This window comes from Xyrauchen texanus, chromosome 2 (genome assembly GCF_025860055.1).
Source record: "Xyrauchen texanus isolate HMW12.3.18 chromosome 2, RBS_HiC_50CHRs, whole genome shotgun sequence".
NCBI lineage: Eukaryota > Metazoa > Chordata > Actinopteri > Cypriniformes > Catostomidae > Xyrauchen > Xyrauchen texanus.
In genome coordinates, this window is record NC_068277.1 from 2963562 (window position 1) to 2980639 (window position 17078).

At 39.0% G+C, this 17078-nt stretch overlaps 5 protein-coding genes and 1 long non-coding RNA gene across 7 annotated transcripts in view; 3 read left to right on the forward strand and 3 right to left on the reverse strand.

The window, feature by feature from the left end:
- Positions 1-634: 634 nt before the first annotated feature.
- Positions 635-1121, forward strand: LOC127618021 (uncharacterized). The gene is made up of 3 exons (XR_007967394.1): positions 635-684; positions 787-870; positions 986-1121. It is a non-coding gene; the product is annotated as an uncharacterized LOC127618021 (long non-coding RNA).
- An 840-nt stretch (positions 1122-1961) lies between these two features.
- Positions 1962-17078, forward strand: part of LOC127617430 (histone H3) — an 83180-nt gene continuing 68063 nt past the window's right edge. Inside the window, exons 1-2 of one of the 2 annotated variants that reach the window (XM_052089407.1) lie at positions 1962-2304; positions 3298-3687. In XM_052089407.1, coding sequence (XP_051945367.1) covers positions 1965-2304; positions 3298-3617 — 660 coding nt within the window. In that variant the 5' untranslated portion in view covers positions 1962-1964 and the 3' untranslated portion in view covers positions 3618-3687. Of the gene's footprint in view, positions 2383-3297; positions 3688-17078 lie in introns of those variants that run through there. The other variant, XM_052089399.1, reaches the window with a different exon arrangement.
- Positions 4348-5079, forward strand: LOC127617797 (histone H2B-like). The gene has a single exon (XM_052089880.1). The coding sequence runs from the start codon at positions 4396-4398 to the stop codon at positions 4768-4770; it is 375 nt and encodes a 124-aa protein (XP_051945840.1). The 5' UTR covers positions 4348-4395; the 3' UTR covers positions 4771-5079.
- Positions 12792-13425, reverse strand: LOC127617680 (histone H2B-like). Its single transcript, XM_052089715.1, has one exon. The coding sequence runs from the start codon at positions 13408-13410 to the stop codon at positions 13036-13038; it is 375 nt and encodes a 124-aa protein (XP_051945675.1). The 5' UTR covers positions 13411-13425; the 3' UTR covers positions 12792-13035.
- On the reverse strand, positions 13961-14568 carry LOC127617853 (histone H4). The gene has a single exon (XM_052089964.1). The coding sequence runs from the start codon at positions 14439-14441 to the stop codon at positions 14130-14132; it is 312 nt and encodes a 103-aa protein (XP_051945924.1). The 5' UTR covers positions 14442-14568; the 3' UTR covers positions 13961-14129.
- On the reverse strand, positions 15030-16557 carry LOC127617546 (histone H2A-like). Its single transcript, XM_052089512.1, has one exon. It carries the CDS (start codon positions 15530-15532, stop codon positions 15149-15151), a length of 384 nt encoding a protein of 127 aa, XP_051945472.1. The 5' UTR covers positions 15533-16557; the 3' UTR covers positions 15030-15148.

Sequence of the window (17078 nt, forward strand, 5' to 3'; positions counted from 1 at the left end):
GTTTTTGAAGGCAGACTAGCGCCACCTGTTGAGAGAAAATAAAATAAAACATGTAATTTCATGGTGTAACCACTAGATCCCGTGCATACCATTCCGATGAAGCTATGTTTTAAAAAAATTCAAAATACAAAACTTTTCGGTCAAAAGTGACCGAAGACCACCAGGGGTAATGTGGTCTTTCATTCACTGCAATACAAGTTTACAAGTATGACGTCCTGCTTTTGAGAAACCTGGAAATGTGAAGTCAAAATACTGGCAAAGTGGGACAGTGGGTAAAGTGGGACAGTTAAGCTTCTTAATTTCTATCTTTACATGTAAATTATTCCATTACTAAAAATCAACATTGAGCTCATCATAAGCAAGTATGTGATAAAAAAATATAGGTTATGTGGCTATGACATCACTTCCGGGGTGTGGCACATCATATTCAACAACCTTACAGTGAACCGTGATGGTAAAGTAAAATGAAATAGCATTCTGAGGTGAATAATGTTAAGATTATAAAAATTAAAACACTCATGGATCATTTGTAATTGTTATATATTTTGTTATAGGATGTAATGGTGAATCAGAACTTTTAAAAATCACATTCATATGAATCTTTTTGTCTCTAACCTACAACTGGGTTATATTGGTCACATGGTATACATTGGCTGCCAGTGTATAAAGAGCAAACTAGCACAGGTCAGTTCTTTTCACTTTTCAGTGTCCCCTCATAAATGTACATCTCTTAGAATATTACAACCTTAGTGATACTAATGTTGTGTTTTCTTTTTAAACACCTAGGCAGGTTTGATGCATGTAGTCAATTGGAAATTGCTTTATCCACTGGAAGCCTCAATGGTGCAAAGTGAGGTTATCCACCACTAGGTCGGGTCCAACACCTATGTGTCCTTCTGTGTGCATTTATCACAACAATAGTAGCTACTTGTTTACTACTGGCAAATAACCTTAGGAGCTAAACCATTTTCACATCCATTCACAGATGGGTGACAGGTGAATGATGCACAATAATGTTTCCCCTGTATTCAGCAGTTGGGGTTGGTGTCCTGAGGAACACATCTGGAATACAACAGTCAGTTTTTTATTTTATTGTTCCTGTTGAAATAAAACCTCCCTCCCATTTGTTCTTGTTTTAATAAAACTGTTAAACTCTGTAGTGAAATTGTAGTGTTGTTTTGTTCAGTCTTGCCAAATAGATTTCGCCCAACAATGTATGTAATTGTATACCATAAAAAATGAAAAATCTTTGAAATAAACCATGAAAAATCTTTAAAAGTTATATAATTTCTATATTATAATTTATAATATAGATATAACATACCTGATTCAAGTCATCGGTTGAGTAGTAAATTACTTAAAGACCTGAAACATTCCAGGAAGATGGTAAGGAAACCCTATAAATATTCAATATGAGCGCCCTCTACTGCCTGTTAATTATGGTAAGTGATATTAAAATAACAACCTGCAGGGAACGTTCCTAGAACGTTCTTATTTGGTTCCGAAAAAAATAACCAAATGGGAACCATATGAGAACGTTAGGGGAACGTTCTGTGTTTACTGGGAATGTGTTCGGTAACTATACAAAGAATCAAGTCTAATTAAAAACATCGACATCAAAATACAGATAGCATGAATGAATAATTAGGTGTGGAATAATTATACATGTGCACACACGGAATATCACGTTTATATTTAATATCAGTTTAACATGCAACATACAGTATAATCTAAAATACAGATGAACTGAACAAAAGATCTTGAAGAAACTGTCGCCGCTTGTTTGAAAACACGAGCCGCACAGTCATTGGTCAACTGTCACACATAGACGTCACTATCAGCCAATCACAAGCCTCGGAACCCTCCCCCCACTGAACTCATGGTCACACAAGGCTTTAAAGAGAAGCAGCAGCGGAACATTCAGTCACATTTTCTGTGAAGAACGGAGAAGAGTCGTTGAAGTCATGGCAAGAACTAAACAGACCGCTCGTAAATCCACCGGTGGAAAAGCCCCGAGGAAGCAGCTCGCTACTAAAGCCGCCCGTAAGAGCGCACCAGCCACCGGCGGAGTCAAGAAGCCTCATCGTTACAGGCCCGGTACCGTGGCTCTGCGAGAGATCCGCCGTTATCAGAAGTCCACTGAGCTGCTGATTCGCAAACTGCCTTTCCAGCGTCTGGTGAGAGAAATCGCTCAGGATTTCAAGACGGATCTGCGCTTCCAGAGTTCCGCTGTCATGGCCCTGCAGGAGTCCAGCGAGGCTTATTTGGTCGGTCTGTTTGAGGACACCAACTTGTGTGCCATCCATGCCAAGAGGGTCACCATCATGCCCAAAGACATTCAGCTGGCCCGCCGCATTCGTGGAGAACGAGCTTAAATCCACAGTGACGTCATCCACATCAACCCCAAAGGCTCTTTTAAGAGCCACTTCAATCCACTGAAAGAGATCATTCCCAGTTTTCATTAGTAATGGTTTATAAGAAAAAAAAATTTTGAACGGGAATTAAAAAAATTCTAGCATTAATGGAGCTATTAATAGTAAATGTCATTCTAAAATGTTCCCAAATAGATGAAGTTAACTTAAACTAATAGATAGTGTCATAAAACAAATTAAAATGAGTTGGAAAAACAATTTCTGAAGCCATTTTACTTGTAATTAGTGAATACAAGTGATCGTTTTAGCACCAGTTTATTTCACCAGGAAACTTCTGCGATATAGTACATACAGCACACCACATAATTATTATAATATTTAAATAAATGCAAATACAATTGTTTGATGTCCACAATAAAATGGTTCTACCGTCCATCTTACATTGAGTGTCTTTATGTAAAATATTTTGGGGTTTTGTCTCACAGTTGCACATGAAGCTGATTTTCCTTTCATTAATGTAGTGGAAGTTCCCAAGATTGTGTAAAATACAATAATTAAACTAAGATATTTAGAAATATCAAACCATTGTCTTATTTTATTTTTTATCAATAGAGAATGTGGTTAATAAATTGAGTGATTGGTAGTTTTGAAGTTGACCACACAATCAATATTCCCATGAAGTCCATTCACAAACTGTTTAGTTGTTTACGTGTTCCTTTTCAGTGTTCATTGTTAACAAGTATTCACCCCCATTTTACAAATGCTTATTTGGACCTGAAACGAATTCTCATTAAAAATAAATTCGAGTGAATCTGTGAGAAGTGACGTGTGTTAGGCTCCTCCTTCATTGCTGTGTTTCTACTAGGTCCAGTAGACTACTTTAAAATCCTCTGCCGCAACTCTATTCTCCACATTCTGTGTATACTCGACATCATGTCTGGAAGAGGTAAAGGCGGTAAAGGACTCGGGAAAGGAGGCGCCAAGCGTCACCGCAAAGTGTTGCGTGATAACATCCAGGGAATCACCAAACCCGCAATCCGTCGTCTCGCTCGCCGTGGCGGTGTCAAGCGTATCTCCGGTCTGATCTACGAGGAGACTCGCGGTGTGTTGAAGGTGTTTCTGGAGAACGTTATCCGTGATGCCGTCACCTACACTGAACACGCCAAGAGAAAGACCGTCACTGCCATGGACGTTGTGTACGCGCTGAAACGACAGGGACGAACTCTGTACGGATTCGGAGGATAAACGACTTTATTCAGGAGAAATCAGACCAACCCAACGGCTCTTTTAAGAGCCACACACAATCTCACACAAAGAGTTGATGTCTCTCAATGACGTTTAATCTTTATTATATTTAGCACGTTGTGCTTTCCCAAAACACAGGAACTTACAAAATAATAAATTTCATGGGAAAAATAAGTGCCACTTCTCTATGAATTACCCAGCTTTAGTACAGTTAGATCATTTCATATTACTTTTGTTTTCACGGTTTAAACTCGCACATAATTATATACTGTTATGGAAGTGTGTTCGTGATAAAAGTGCAGTTTGATTTGCAACATATACATGTATAACTTTGGTGAAGAAAATCAAGTAGACCAAAATAATACCAAATGCAGGACTGTATAAATCATAGAAAATTAGAAAAAAACTATGGTCTTTGTTAAAATTGTTTATTTTTATAAACCACAGTAGTAAGCAGAAACATATTGACATTATTTATTTGTTCCTTTCATTTTATATAAGGCGCGGGAGAACTAAACAAAGGAATGTAATCGTGTGGGGGGTGGAAACTTTCAAACATGAGGCGAGAGGAGGGACTTTCATTTGGAAGTCTTTGATTGGCTCTTTTCGGTCCGTCAAACTTACAACTGTCCAATGAAATCATTGAATGTGTTTGACCAATGAAAATACGCCATCAGTGGCGCGCGTCATCTCCTCACAGAATTAGCATAGAGGAGGGAATAAATACTTCTGTGAGCTGAACAAGAATCATTATTCTGAGTTTGTTCTTCAGATCATCATGCCTGAACCAGCCAAATCCGCCCCGAAGAAGGGATCTAAGAAGGCCGTCACAAAGACCGCCGGTAAGGGAGGAAAGAAGCGCAGAAAGTCCAGGAAGGAGAGTTACGCTATCTACGTGTATAAAGTCCTGAAACAGGTTCATCCTGACACCGGGATCTCTTCCAAGGCGATGGGAATCATGAACTCTTTCGTCAACGACATCTTCGAGCGCATCGGCGGTGAAGCGTCTCGTCTCGCTCACTACAACAAGCGCTCCACCATCACATCGAGAGAGATCCAGACCGCCGTGCGTCTGCTGCTGCCCGGTGAACTGGCCAAACACGCCGTGTCTGAGGGCACAAAGGCCGTCACCAAATACACCAGCTCCAAGTAGAAGAACATCCGGTTTCTCAACCAACCCAAAGGCTCTTTTAAGAGCCACCCATATTCTCATTTAAAGAGTTTCTTGCAGAAGATGTTCACGTGAGAACGGAATCTGGTTTAGTGACTGGAAAAGTAAGGTTTACGGGACACTCAAGATTAAACTCAATCATTGAAAATGGGTTCGGTTACACAAAGCCACCATTTAATTTTCTGTCATCTGGTGATCAGAAATGTAAATTGGGAAACTGCCATGACTAACATGTTATTTAATTTTAAAGTAATACAATTGCATTTGAACACTCATGTCTTTGGAGTGATTATTAAATATCCAATAATTTCAAATCAAACGGAATGCCTTAATTAAGGTTAGAATGTTTTTGAGTATGATCCACACAATCATTTATTTTCAGTTTGAAGATACAGAGAAAAGTACTTGAATGCTGAATGTCCCTGAATAAGGTAAGAATACATTTACTATTCATTTTACAATGTTTTGTCCGTCTATCATTGAATAACACTTATTTTAATGTATCCATCAGTGTTTTAAAAACATAGGGCTCCGCTGGTGTGTTGGTAAACAGCAGGTCGGCGCTGAGGAATTTGAAGTCCGGTTTCTGACTTTCTTCCTTCACCCTACTCGGACCCTGAGTTTTTATTTAGTTATTTTTTATAAACTATTCTAGATGAAGTTGCACCCTTGAAGGTGAGGCGTGTAAAAAACTAAAATAGAGCCTTTGATTAATGACACTACACACACATTTAGACAAATCTGCAGAAGAGCAGAGCGTAAATGGCGAGATGACAGGCTACAAGTGTCCTATGATATTTTAAGGGACTCTTTGCATACATATCAAAGTGTGGTTAAAGCAGCGAAGGCACAGTATTTCTCCAATATTAATGAGAGAAACTGTCATAGAGTACTATTTAGTACTATAACATCCGTTATAAATCAACCTAATGTAATTGGGCCCGATATTTCAATGAACACTTAAGACATTTTTTGTCTCAAAGACTGAAAAAATTATCAAATTTCTCCTGTTGTTTGTGATGTATCTGTTTCAACATGTTGTCCTGTGGTGTTTGACCAATTTGAGTTTCTTCATCTTTCTAGTTTGGCAAAAATAGTTGACCAGTTGAGGCCATCAGACTCCACACTTATTGTTGATATTGTTTCATCGAATGCATTGTATTCGGGTCTGTGCCAGCCATTTTTAAACATGCTGTGGGGCAGCCTTTAATTAAAAAACACTAACTTAAACCCAAATGAATTTACTAATTACAGACCTATTGTAAAATTGTCCTTTCTCTCAAAAATATTGTAGAAAACAGTTCTCAGTCAGCTGCAGTCTTTTTAATAAGAATTGCCTTTTTGAAATATTTCAGTCTGGATTTAGGGAACACCACAGTACCGAATCTGCACGTTTAAAGGTTCTCAATGATGTTCTATTAACTGTGGATGCTGGTAATGCTGCAGTTTTGATGATACTTGACTTAAGTGCGGCATTTGACACCATAGATCACAAAATTCTTATTGCAGGGCTTGAGCAGTTGGTAGGGATGCGAGATGCAGTTTTAAATTGGTTTTTAAGTCCTACCTAACTAACAGAAGTTCTTCAGTTGCCATGGGTAAAATTACATCATCGTCAGCACCATGTACATGTGGGATTCTTCAAGGATCCATTTTGGGACCTATTCTGTTATATATGCTTCCAATTGGCACTATTTAAAAAAAAAAAACACAAAGTATTGTTCCATTGCTATGCAGATGACACAAATATATATGCCATAATTTGTTAGGGCCTCTTCTAGCATGTTTTAATTATTTAAAAACTTGGTTGGCTGTTAATTTCCTCCATTTAAATGAATGCAAAACTGAGGAAGACGACAACAATGATGAGATGGAAACCTGAAAGAAACAAAGTCATGAAAAGGGTAAGAAACTTCAGCCTTTTTTAAAATTATAATGTATTTAGTTACAGCAGATGAAATACTAAGATTTGTTTTGTACTTCTGAGCAGACGCGATTCATTGCCTAATGCTCCAAAGATCCCTAGGCAGCACAACACTCTTGCATTAGACCCAGAGAGGCAAAACAGCCCCAAGCTCCATCCAAGTGGCCACAGCAGTCCTGACCTCCACCCAAGTGGCCACAGCAGTCCTGACCTCCACCCAAGTGGCTACAGCAGTCCTGACATCCACCCAAGTGGTCACAGCACTCCTGAGCCAAACCCAGGTCAACACTCCAGCACTAACAAGTTTGTTTCAAGCTGGCACACCAGCAGATCTGTACACTGAGCCATGCCAGCACTGAGATCCATACACCATATCGCACCAGCACTGAGATCTGTACACAAGACATGCCAGCACTGCAATCTGTACATCAAGGCACACTAGTGGCCCTTATTCACTGCACGTTACAGTTCGACTCACCTTAGCTCTACTCGCTTTACTTTTCTGAGCTTGCATTTCCATTGCATTTTAGTGCCACCTCAACGTGGGTGGGATTATAGGCTGATCTTCATAGTTGCGCCGCCTCTACTGCCGTGACATCATCTTAAACGCGACACAAACTGACCAAAACAATAACACCACCGCTAGCTGTTAGCTACTAGCTCATTGTGCTGCATAAAGCAGTTGTTGCATGGTGATTTTACACAAGTGTAACAGTTAACCCTTTAAGACCTAAGGGCATTTTTACAATTCATTTTCCGTCTGGTTTTATTTACTAAAAAAGCTTGTAAAACATCAACCCTGTTGTGCACAGACAATTGACACACCTCTTTTTTTTCAAGACAAATTGGACTTTCAGCATATTTGTGTTGCATTGATGTCACCTGAATGTAAAATAAGTTATGGGACCATAAAGACAAATGAAAAAATAAAACGGAAATTGAATCACTCAAATATTTATTGAAATCACACACAAATAAATAAAAGCTAAGCAAATTTCCTCTGGAAAACAGTTTGTTCATGTCTTTGGAGTCCTGGAGCACAGGAATAAACATTGTAACTTCTACAGAACCAAAACTATTTACATTTTTCCAAAAAAGTCCAGGCGTTTTTTGCCTCATTCACTGGTGCCAAGCCTCAAAACAGTTCCTATCAGCAATCACACAGAGGGCCACATCACAGGCTTTGCATTTCCAGGGGGTGGCCTGTTTGACCTGCCTTGTCTGCTTGCAGTTCACACATTGCCTTCTACCATAGGAGGCCTTCTTGCTGGTTTCAGTTTGGTCTGATGTTGGCACAGGTACATGGTCACTTTGTTGCTGGGTGGGGGAACAGCAACTGTAACACCACAGAGTTGGGCTGTCAGCTCCTCCAGAAAAGCCTTGTGGGTCATGGGCTGTTGCTGCTTCTCTGCACAAACTTCCTTGTGAAGTAAGTAACTGTTGGTCACAGCAATGTCCAAAAATGGAAAAACAATGTCCTGTACCATCTCATAGTTTTATGGTGAACTGAGTAGTATTGGATGAGTTGATCAGAAAGATCAACACCTCCCATATTCTTGTTGTATTCAGTGACAGGGGTTGGGCATGGAATGGATTTGGTGTTCCAGCCTCCATCCTGAGTTCTTACCCTTCTCTGAACTGTGTTGCCAGAGAAGGCCGGGTGAATTGTGGAGCAGACAGAGACTTCCCAGTGTCCATCCACTTTACAAAAACCAGAGGGCCGTCACGGATCCACCTGATGGTGCCCCTAGGATCCTTTTTGGTCATGACTATTACAATGAACTATTACCTCAAAACTATTACCTCTCCTCAAAACTATTACCTCAAAACTATTACCTCTCCTCAAAACTATTTTGCCGCGCATCTCTCTCTCTCTCCTCAAAACTACTTTGAGGAGAGAGAGAGAGAGAGAGAGAGAGGACCGCGCGTCTCTCTCTCTCTCTCTCTTCAAAACTATTATGCCGCGCATCTCTCTCTCTCTCCTCAAAACTACTTTGAGGAGAGAGAGAGAGACCGCCGCTCTCTCTCTCCTCAAAACTACTTTGCCGTGCGTCTCTCTCTCTCCTCAAAACTACTTTGCCGTGCGTTTCTCTCTCCACAATATCAGAGCTTGGTTCATGCGTAATGACGCACACCAACGTGGAAGACGGATCAGCCTGTCATTGGTCAACAACCTCACGCAAAGCATCATGTGATATCCAAAATGGCAGCTATCATCGAGCTAGCGGCAAAAATGATGGAGAATTGATAAATTATGGACATCAAGTGGATAAATCTTGGATGTAAGTGTTTGGATTTATTGCTGAAAAACTCCGAAAAGAGGCACAAGTTCCGGGCTGGATAGAAAACCTTCTGTAAAGGCTACAAAGACACCAAAGACACCCCCGTGATGGCTAGCTCGTTAGCTTTCTGCTGGAAAAAACGGTAAGAAAATCGATAAAACTTTCATCAAATTATATAAATATTTATCGGAGGTGCCGTGTGATGTCGTGGACGATGCCGTCGGGCTCTGAGGGTTAAATTGGCCTGGTTGTTTTAGAATTAAGCTTCCAGTAGCTGGTCAACTAAATAAAGTGAAGCTTTCAAGCAGAGTATAAAGTCCAGGACACTCTGCCTCCCATTTCTTGTTAGTCTAGATAGCGTCCATTTGGTCGAACTTCCACTTTTCCTTGATGGTTCTGTAGTCACGTTTTCCCTACACTGTTGGAAGGTCCGGTGGTAGCCATGTGCGCCCAACAACTGATACAATTCCTGAGAAACTTTTTTGTTTCGCTCATCGCTAACGAGTGGACCATCTGCACCTCGTTTATTGAACACTGCATGGTTTTGCCCACAGCCATTTATTTTTTCACAATGCGAAAGTTGCCTGAACAAATGATACTGTTATCGCTGTTTCTAACTTTAAAACTAGCGGGTTGATGTTGCGTGTCGGAAATCCAGTGACGCTGGTAGTGACGATTCTCCCTGACCAATCAGTGATCTGCAGGATTTTGACGTCACATTTAGTATCAGCTCGGCTTGCTTGGAACCTCGATTGAGGTTGTACTAAAAAATGTATCAGGTACCAGGTACTATCCACAGTGGAAAACCCCCCCAAAAAGTCGAGTTGTACCGTGCAGTGGAAAAGCCCCTTAGCAGTGAGATCCGTACACTGAGGCACACCACACCATCAAGGCCGGTCTGCAAACTTGTGAATATATTAATGTTTGTCATAGTTATGTGTGTGTGTTTTTTTTTTTTTTTTTGTTGTATGCATTCTTTCTCTGGAAAATTAATTACTTCAGATAATTAGGAAAATTAGACTTCATATTGGCTTTTAAACCCTCAAGCAAACAATCAACATGTCATATACACAGATGACTAACAGGGGTCAGATAAAACATTATAAAACTAGTACAAATAATGATCAGTTAATATCTTGTTCAAATTGGAAATACCAGATATGTAACAGAAATGTACTTAAAAAAACTCTACAATATTTAAGTAACAGCACATTTGAAAATGACTAAAAAGCTAAAAATAATATTAAAAAATAATAATACACACACACACACACTCCCGAGTGCACCAGTGAAGTGGCGTAGCTGTAGCTAGCCGCTAGTTTCCAGATGGCAGACCTTCACTGCTATTCAGTCTGAAATACTGCAAAACTAAGTGGCTAACTACAGGTACAGGCTTTTTGTTTGCTGTATTTCATGTGGACTGAATGCAGCCCAGGACTATCTGTATGCCAAATTGAAAGAACAGAATATTTAGTGACAATATCAATATTAAGAATTTGTGAAGATTGTTTTTTTTTTGCCAGTGTCACCTATAATATCCCTAGTCTTTGATTAATAACATGCTTAAATATTGAACCATTTCTTAAATAAAATAAAATGATTTAGAAATATAATTTCAAGTAAACACACTGGCTCTCAAAGGTGGGGTGGATTCACAAGTGTGTTTGGATGATTATGCATGCAATGATTAAAACACCATGGGGAAGAATATAAACACAAGAGGAGAAAATGGAAAGTTTGTTGATACAAGATGTTGTGATTGGTAAGTTGGCTTTGATGTTAATAGTGTCATTTAAATGTTTAAGAATCATCAATTTATTTAAACTGATAGTTTGGATTCTTAGAGGAGTAGAGGAAGAGATCAGGGGAGGACAAGATGTGGAAATAGGAAGTGGAGGGATTGGAGGAAAGGGGAGGAGATGAGTGGACAGGAAGAGAGGGGAGGAAACGGATAAGGAGAGGAGGGTTGGAGGAAGAGAAGAGGTGATGTGATGAAAACTGTGATTTATGTTTTATTAGAATAGATACTATGGGACTAATTTATTTATTTAGAGAAAACTGATTTGGGAAATGTAAATTGCTGGCTAGTTACTTTAAAGGACAATTCCACTAAAACTGAACCCAGGCCTTACTGAGGGACATTCTGATGTGATATCTACATGCATAGACCAGTTTAAGTAGGAAGTGTATAGGCAACCATGACTGGTTCACATGGTTCCTACTGTCCTTATTGTGTTTAATAATTGGTGTCAAACCGAGCATTGTATTACAATGAGCCACACATGGTTTAAAAATAAGTACAGTCATATGAATGTACTTATTTGAAAATTGTACGTGGCTCTATGCGATACATCTGCTCAGATTGGCTTTCTCCTGGAGCCTAGTAAGGAGGACAGTGCCAGCTCTTTACTAAACTGATCTGTTTAGTAATGAGCTGGCACTGTCCACCTCTCATTAACAAAAGTTAATTTCAAACCATGTATGCATGTATGTTTTAGCTGCTGTGAGGCGTAACCATCTGACATCTGGGGCCACGAACCGACTGAAACATGGCATAGAGTTTTGTGCAGTTGGTTCATGGACTGAAACATTTTTGAGAGGAGAGCAGAGGAAGAGAAATTGGCAAATTATATGTTACAGTTTTGTAAATGGCTTGATGTGAAACATGAATAAATATATGTTCATAATACTTTCATCATTGAGGCATTTTCCATCTGGGCCAAATAGGGCAAAGGTGTGTATTAAGTGGCTTGGTTAAGGTTTAGTTGAGGCTGACATCTGGAGTCAGTGCTAAAACTTGTCTGGTCCAACATAGGGCCAGCTATGGTCAAAAAATTGGCTAAGATATGTCATGGGTCGTATGTGGACCGTAATTCATTGCTGTATTTGGGCCGAGTGGCCCTTCCCTTGGCCAGACCAGTTTTGCTATGTGGGTTGTGTGTTAGCCGATGGTGAGGTATCTACATTGTTGGGGGAAGTTACCGTAATATGTATGACTTCTGATATTGACTTCTTTTGTAATTGTTATATTGCATATAAGCATATTATTTCCATGTTTAATAAAGTATATTAAAATAATATTATATTAATAAAGTATAGTAAGCTATATAAGTGCAGACCATTAATATTTTATCCCTATCATTACTGAAACCTCATTTCATGTTTTTAGTTTACAGTGTTATGCTGTGCATTGCATGGACATACTATTGTAGTTTACGGTTCATTTACATTATCAACTAAGGCTGTACAATATAATATACACTCTAAAAAAAATACCCAACCCAAATGCTGGGACTGTTGGGTAATTTAATTGGATTGTTTTCACACCATTGGGTAGTTTTTGTGATACCCAGCCACTAACCCATCATTCTATATTTATGTAAGTTACCCGTCACAGGGTTTTTGGATCTCATCAGGATTAAGCGGTTCTCTGCGCGGATCAATTTGGTAAAATAAGGTTGTATCTGTGATTTTATCTATAAACATAATTACTGTTCACTAGAGAATGCAAAAATACTGTTCCATAATAAGACCAAGACAGCTCATATATTATATAACTGTTCAGTAATTCATGACCAACTCTACAGCAACACATCAATGCCTATTTTTAAATATCATTCAAAATATGGAAATATGCTTTTTTTTTTAATCTTCAACAAACCAAGTAATATTTCAGCTTTAATTAATCTGCCAGAAGAGCAGTGCCGAAACACGACTATCAAATATTGAAGTCTGGAGACTGTGAAGGTCATTACAAATATATTAATGTTTATTTTAAAGTTTGTGGAGGAATGTATTGGATCAATGTCTTGTTGAAATATCCAACAGCTGTAGTTTCTTGACTGTTGAACATGATCTTCAAAAATAAACTTCACTTTTTTTTTAACAATATTTATTATGCCAATGGCATTCAACCACAAATCATTAATTCACCCGTTTGATTAATAAACTAATTTGAAGTAGAATTATAAAACTCTTTAACAGAGAATATGTGTGGCTCTTAAAAGAGCCTTTGGGTTGGTTGAGAAACCGGATGTTCTTCTACTTGGAGCTGGTGTATTTGGTGACGGCCTTTGTGCCCTCAGACACGGCGTGTTTGGCCAGTTCACCGGGCAGCAGCAGACGCACGGCGGTCTGGATCTCTCTCGATGTGATGGTGGAGCGCTTGTTGTAGTGAGCGAGACGAGACGCTTCACCGCCGATGCGCTCGAAGATGTCGTTGACGAAAGAGTTCATGATTCCCATCGCCTTGGAAGAGATCCCGGTGTCAGGATGAACCTGTTTCAGGACTTTATACACGTAGATAGCATAACTCTCCTTCCTGGACTTCCTGCGCTTCTTTCCTCCCTTACCGGCGGTCTTTGTGACGGCCTTCTTGGATCCCTTCTTCGGAGCAGATTTGGCTGGTTCAGGCATGATGATCTGAAGAACAAACTCAGAACAATGATTCTTATTCCGCTCACAGAAGTATTTATACCCTCCTCTATGCTAATTCTGTGAGGAGATGACGCGCGCCTCTGATGGCGTATTTTCATTGGTCAAACACATTCAATGATTTCATTGGACAGTTGTAAGATTGACGGACCGGAAAGAACCAATCAAAGACTTCCAAATGAAAGTCCCTCCTCTCGCCTCATGTTTGAAAGTTTCCACCCCCCACACGATTACATTTCCTTTGTTTCGTTCTCCCGCGCATTTTTTTTTTATTTAGTCGTAATATGAGAAAATAGCCAGTTAAGAAATAATTTTTCTATAAAGGATTTTTATTCATACTGTCCTGCATTTGGTATTTATTATGGTCTACTTGATTCGCTTTGGTAAAGATTCACATTTAGATGTTGCAAATCAAACTGGACTGTATTATCTCGGACACACCGTGATAAATTGTGAAAGCACGTCTATATCTAACAGTAAAATATGAAATCATCAAGAAAGATTTTGGGTAGATCATGTTGGTTCAGGGAAAAGGACCATTTATTTGTACAACTTGCAGAAAAGCACAATTTAACAAAAATTGGTTAAAGTGATTCAAATTAAACATCAGTAAAGTAAAAGATATCAACTCTTTGTGTGAGATTGTGTGTGGCTCTTAAAAGAGCCGTTGGGTTGGTCTGATTTCTCCTGAATAAAGTCGTTTATCCTCCGAATCCGTACAGAGTTCGTCCCTGTCGTTTCAGCGCGTACACAACGTCCATGGCAGTGACGGTCTTTCTCTTGGCGTGTTCAGTGTAGGTGACGGCATCACGGATAACGTTCTCCAGAAACACCTTCAACACACCGCGAGTCTCCTCGTAGATCAGACCGGAGATACGCTTGACACCGCCACGGCGAGCGAGACGACGGATTGCGGGTTTGGTGATTCCCTGGATGTTATCACGCAACACTTTGCGGTGACGCTTGGCGCCTCCTTTCCCGAGTCCTTTACCGCCTTTACCTCTTCCAGACATGATTTACTCCGTGTAATTATCAACTGAATGTAAGAATACAGTTGCTCGAAAAGAATTTAAAGTTGCCTACAGGACTTAATAGAAACCCTGAAGGAGGAGCCTAAAGCACGTCACGTATTTTTCCTTCTCACAGTTCACAGCTGACATGCCAAAGATCAGATTCACGCGAATTTAAATAATTTAATATAATTTAAATGAGAATTAGTTTCTGGTCAATGTCCATAGAAGTATTTATATTTGAACTATTAAATTTGAACACTAAATTAAAAAATGTGGATTTTTGTTTTCCTTTACTATTGAAGCAAAGAAAATATTTAATGGGTCTCAATCACCGATATCGTACTGTAATACCTGTAATAAATTGCTGCAGTGTTCAAAAACGAAGACAACTTTAATGTTTTATCATTTGTGTTGGCATGCATTTTGTCACCTTATTAAATAATGTATTGCATATTTTGCTATCCTTTCCATATTAAAACAAATAAAAAATAAATTAAAAAGGGCAAGTGGGTGGCCTTTGTGTTTGTGAATCACAGTGATGTTTTCCAAGAAACAAATTATAGACTTGATTCTTTGTGAAGCGTTGGGAAACTTATTTTAATCTATAACGTCTCACATTTCAGTAAGATATCATCACTCTCTTTATAGTTAAATTGGGTGGCTCTTAAAAGAGCCTTTGTGTTTCAGTGAATCAGACTTTAGTCCGTTTACTTCTTGGCGGGTTTCTCGGTCTTCTTGGGCAGCAGCACAGCCTGGATGTTGGGCAGCACACCACCCTGAGCGATGGTCACTCCACCCAAGAGTTTGTTCAACTCCTCGTCGTTCCGCACTGCCAGCTGCAGGTGACGGGGAATGATACGAGTCTTCTTGTTGTCCCGAGCGGCGTTTCCAGCCAACTCCAGGATTTCAGCGGTGAGATACTCGAGCACAGCGGCCAGATAAACAGGAGCACCGGCACCAACGCGCTGTGCGTAGTTTCCTTTGCGGAGCAGCCTGTGAACACGACCGACGGGGAACTGCAGTCCTGCCCTGGAGGAACGAGTTTTAGCCTTTGCTCGCGCTTTACCGCCGGTTTTACCTCTTCCGCTCATTTTCGATTTGTGGTACACACAAAAACTACACAATGAATCAATGTATCGTCGAGTTCCCGATTACAGTATTAATAAGAGTGTGTCAGACGCCTATTGGCTAGAGTCTGGAAAACATTCTAACCAATCGCTGCTCTATCCTCCAAACTCCAAACCACGCCCCCTCTCTCTGATGATGAGTGTGTTCAAGAGTGAGTTTCAACTCTTTTAAAGGTTTAACAAATAAATTATGTAAAAGACAGAAATAACTTTTTTATTGATATTATTTTTTATACATTTATATTCAGAAATGAAACTGAAGTAGCGTTAGAGTTAATTGAATTAAACAATTAAATAATTATTTTATAACGAAGTTAAGAAACACGATGACTAAAAGATGAATTTGGTTTGTAAGGAGTCTAGAAATGTATTTGTTAAGAAGGTTTCAGCCAATCAGAGAGTCGTTTAATGAATGACGTGAGTCAGTGCCTAGTCAGTAAGAGACGAACGAAATATGAATGCTCCGATGCAGAAGACTAATATCTCATCTTCCCTTCAGTAATGGTTTATGTGAGCGAGTTAATGACAAGAATGTAAGTTGTTTATTTCCTTTTACCTTGTGATGTTATACATCCGTTTAAAGCAGATGTGTACTTTATTGAGTTATCACAAGCTCGTTTGCTTATCATCGCGGCAGTTCGCGTTAGCGCCTAAGCGCCAAAGTTCAGCCTTTACGTTTAATATAAGTAAGCATGAGTACTTTCATAGTGTGAGAGATATCTCTGGATGGTGATGTATATGGTTATTTGCCTATATATATTCGTGTAAATATTGTGCTAGGTGCTGTTTTCTATATCAGGTGTAAATGTTACAGCCTGTAATGACACTATAATGGCGTCCCACATAACAACTAACTCCATGTGCGTCCCTTGAACGCCACCTTGTGGATTATCTAAGAACTGCAATAACTTTAATAATGTAACCAGTTCTATTGTATTGGTGAATGTTATTGATTTAGTTGTATCTCTAATATTATTGTTATTCTTTATTATTTTCAGACCACTTACTGTTACCACTCACTGTTACTATTCAACTTGAATCAAGAGTAAACTACAAACTCTGCTTCAAACTCTGAGTCTTATGTGTTCTTGCCGACACACCAGTGCGGTTACAAATCCACCTTTTCCAGCACAAATACAGTCCTTGCATAAATTCTTCAAAACAGTATTATTATTATATTATTATAATTATTATTCCGATACATTTAGTGCAAATGTAACAACTTTAGTGTAATATTGAGAGATAATTTGTTGATTAATATTAGAAAGTTCAACAATAATATAATATGTGATATGAAGGACACAGATGTAAGTATGTTAGTTATACTTCATTGGTATAAAGACTTAAAGGCATAATCGATTCATCATAACTGAATCATTTGTATAAAATATTGTCAATTAATCACACTTAATTTTAAACTTCTGTTTTTAGTATAATATAAAAATAATACTAAAAAAACACTAATTAATAAAGTTTCCGATCATCACTTCAAATGATCGATTCTGAAATA

What these genes read in the sequence shown, in the direction of transcription:
- LOC127617680 (XM_052089715.1), bottom strand. Translation starts at nt 13,410, where the DNA reads ATGCCTGAACCAGCCAAATCTGCTCCGAAGAAGGGATCCAAGAAGGCC.
- LOC127617797 (XM_052089880.1), top strand. Translation starts at nt 4,396, where the DNA reads ATGCCTGAACCAGCCAAATCCGCCCCGAAGAAGGGATCTAAGAAGGCC.
- LOC127617546 (XM_052089512.1), bottom strand. Translation starts at nt 15,532, where the DNA reads ATGAGCGGAAGAGGTAAAACCGGCGGTAAAGCGCGAGCAAAGGCTAAA.
- LOC127617853 (XM_052089964.1), bottom strand. Translation starts at nt 14,441, where the DNA reads ATGTCTGGAAGAGGTAAAGGCGGTAAAGGACTCGGGAAAGGAGGCGCC.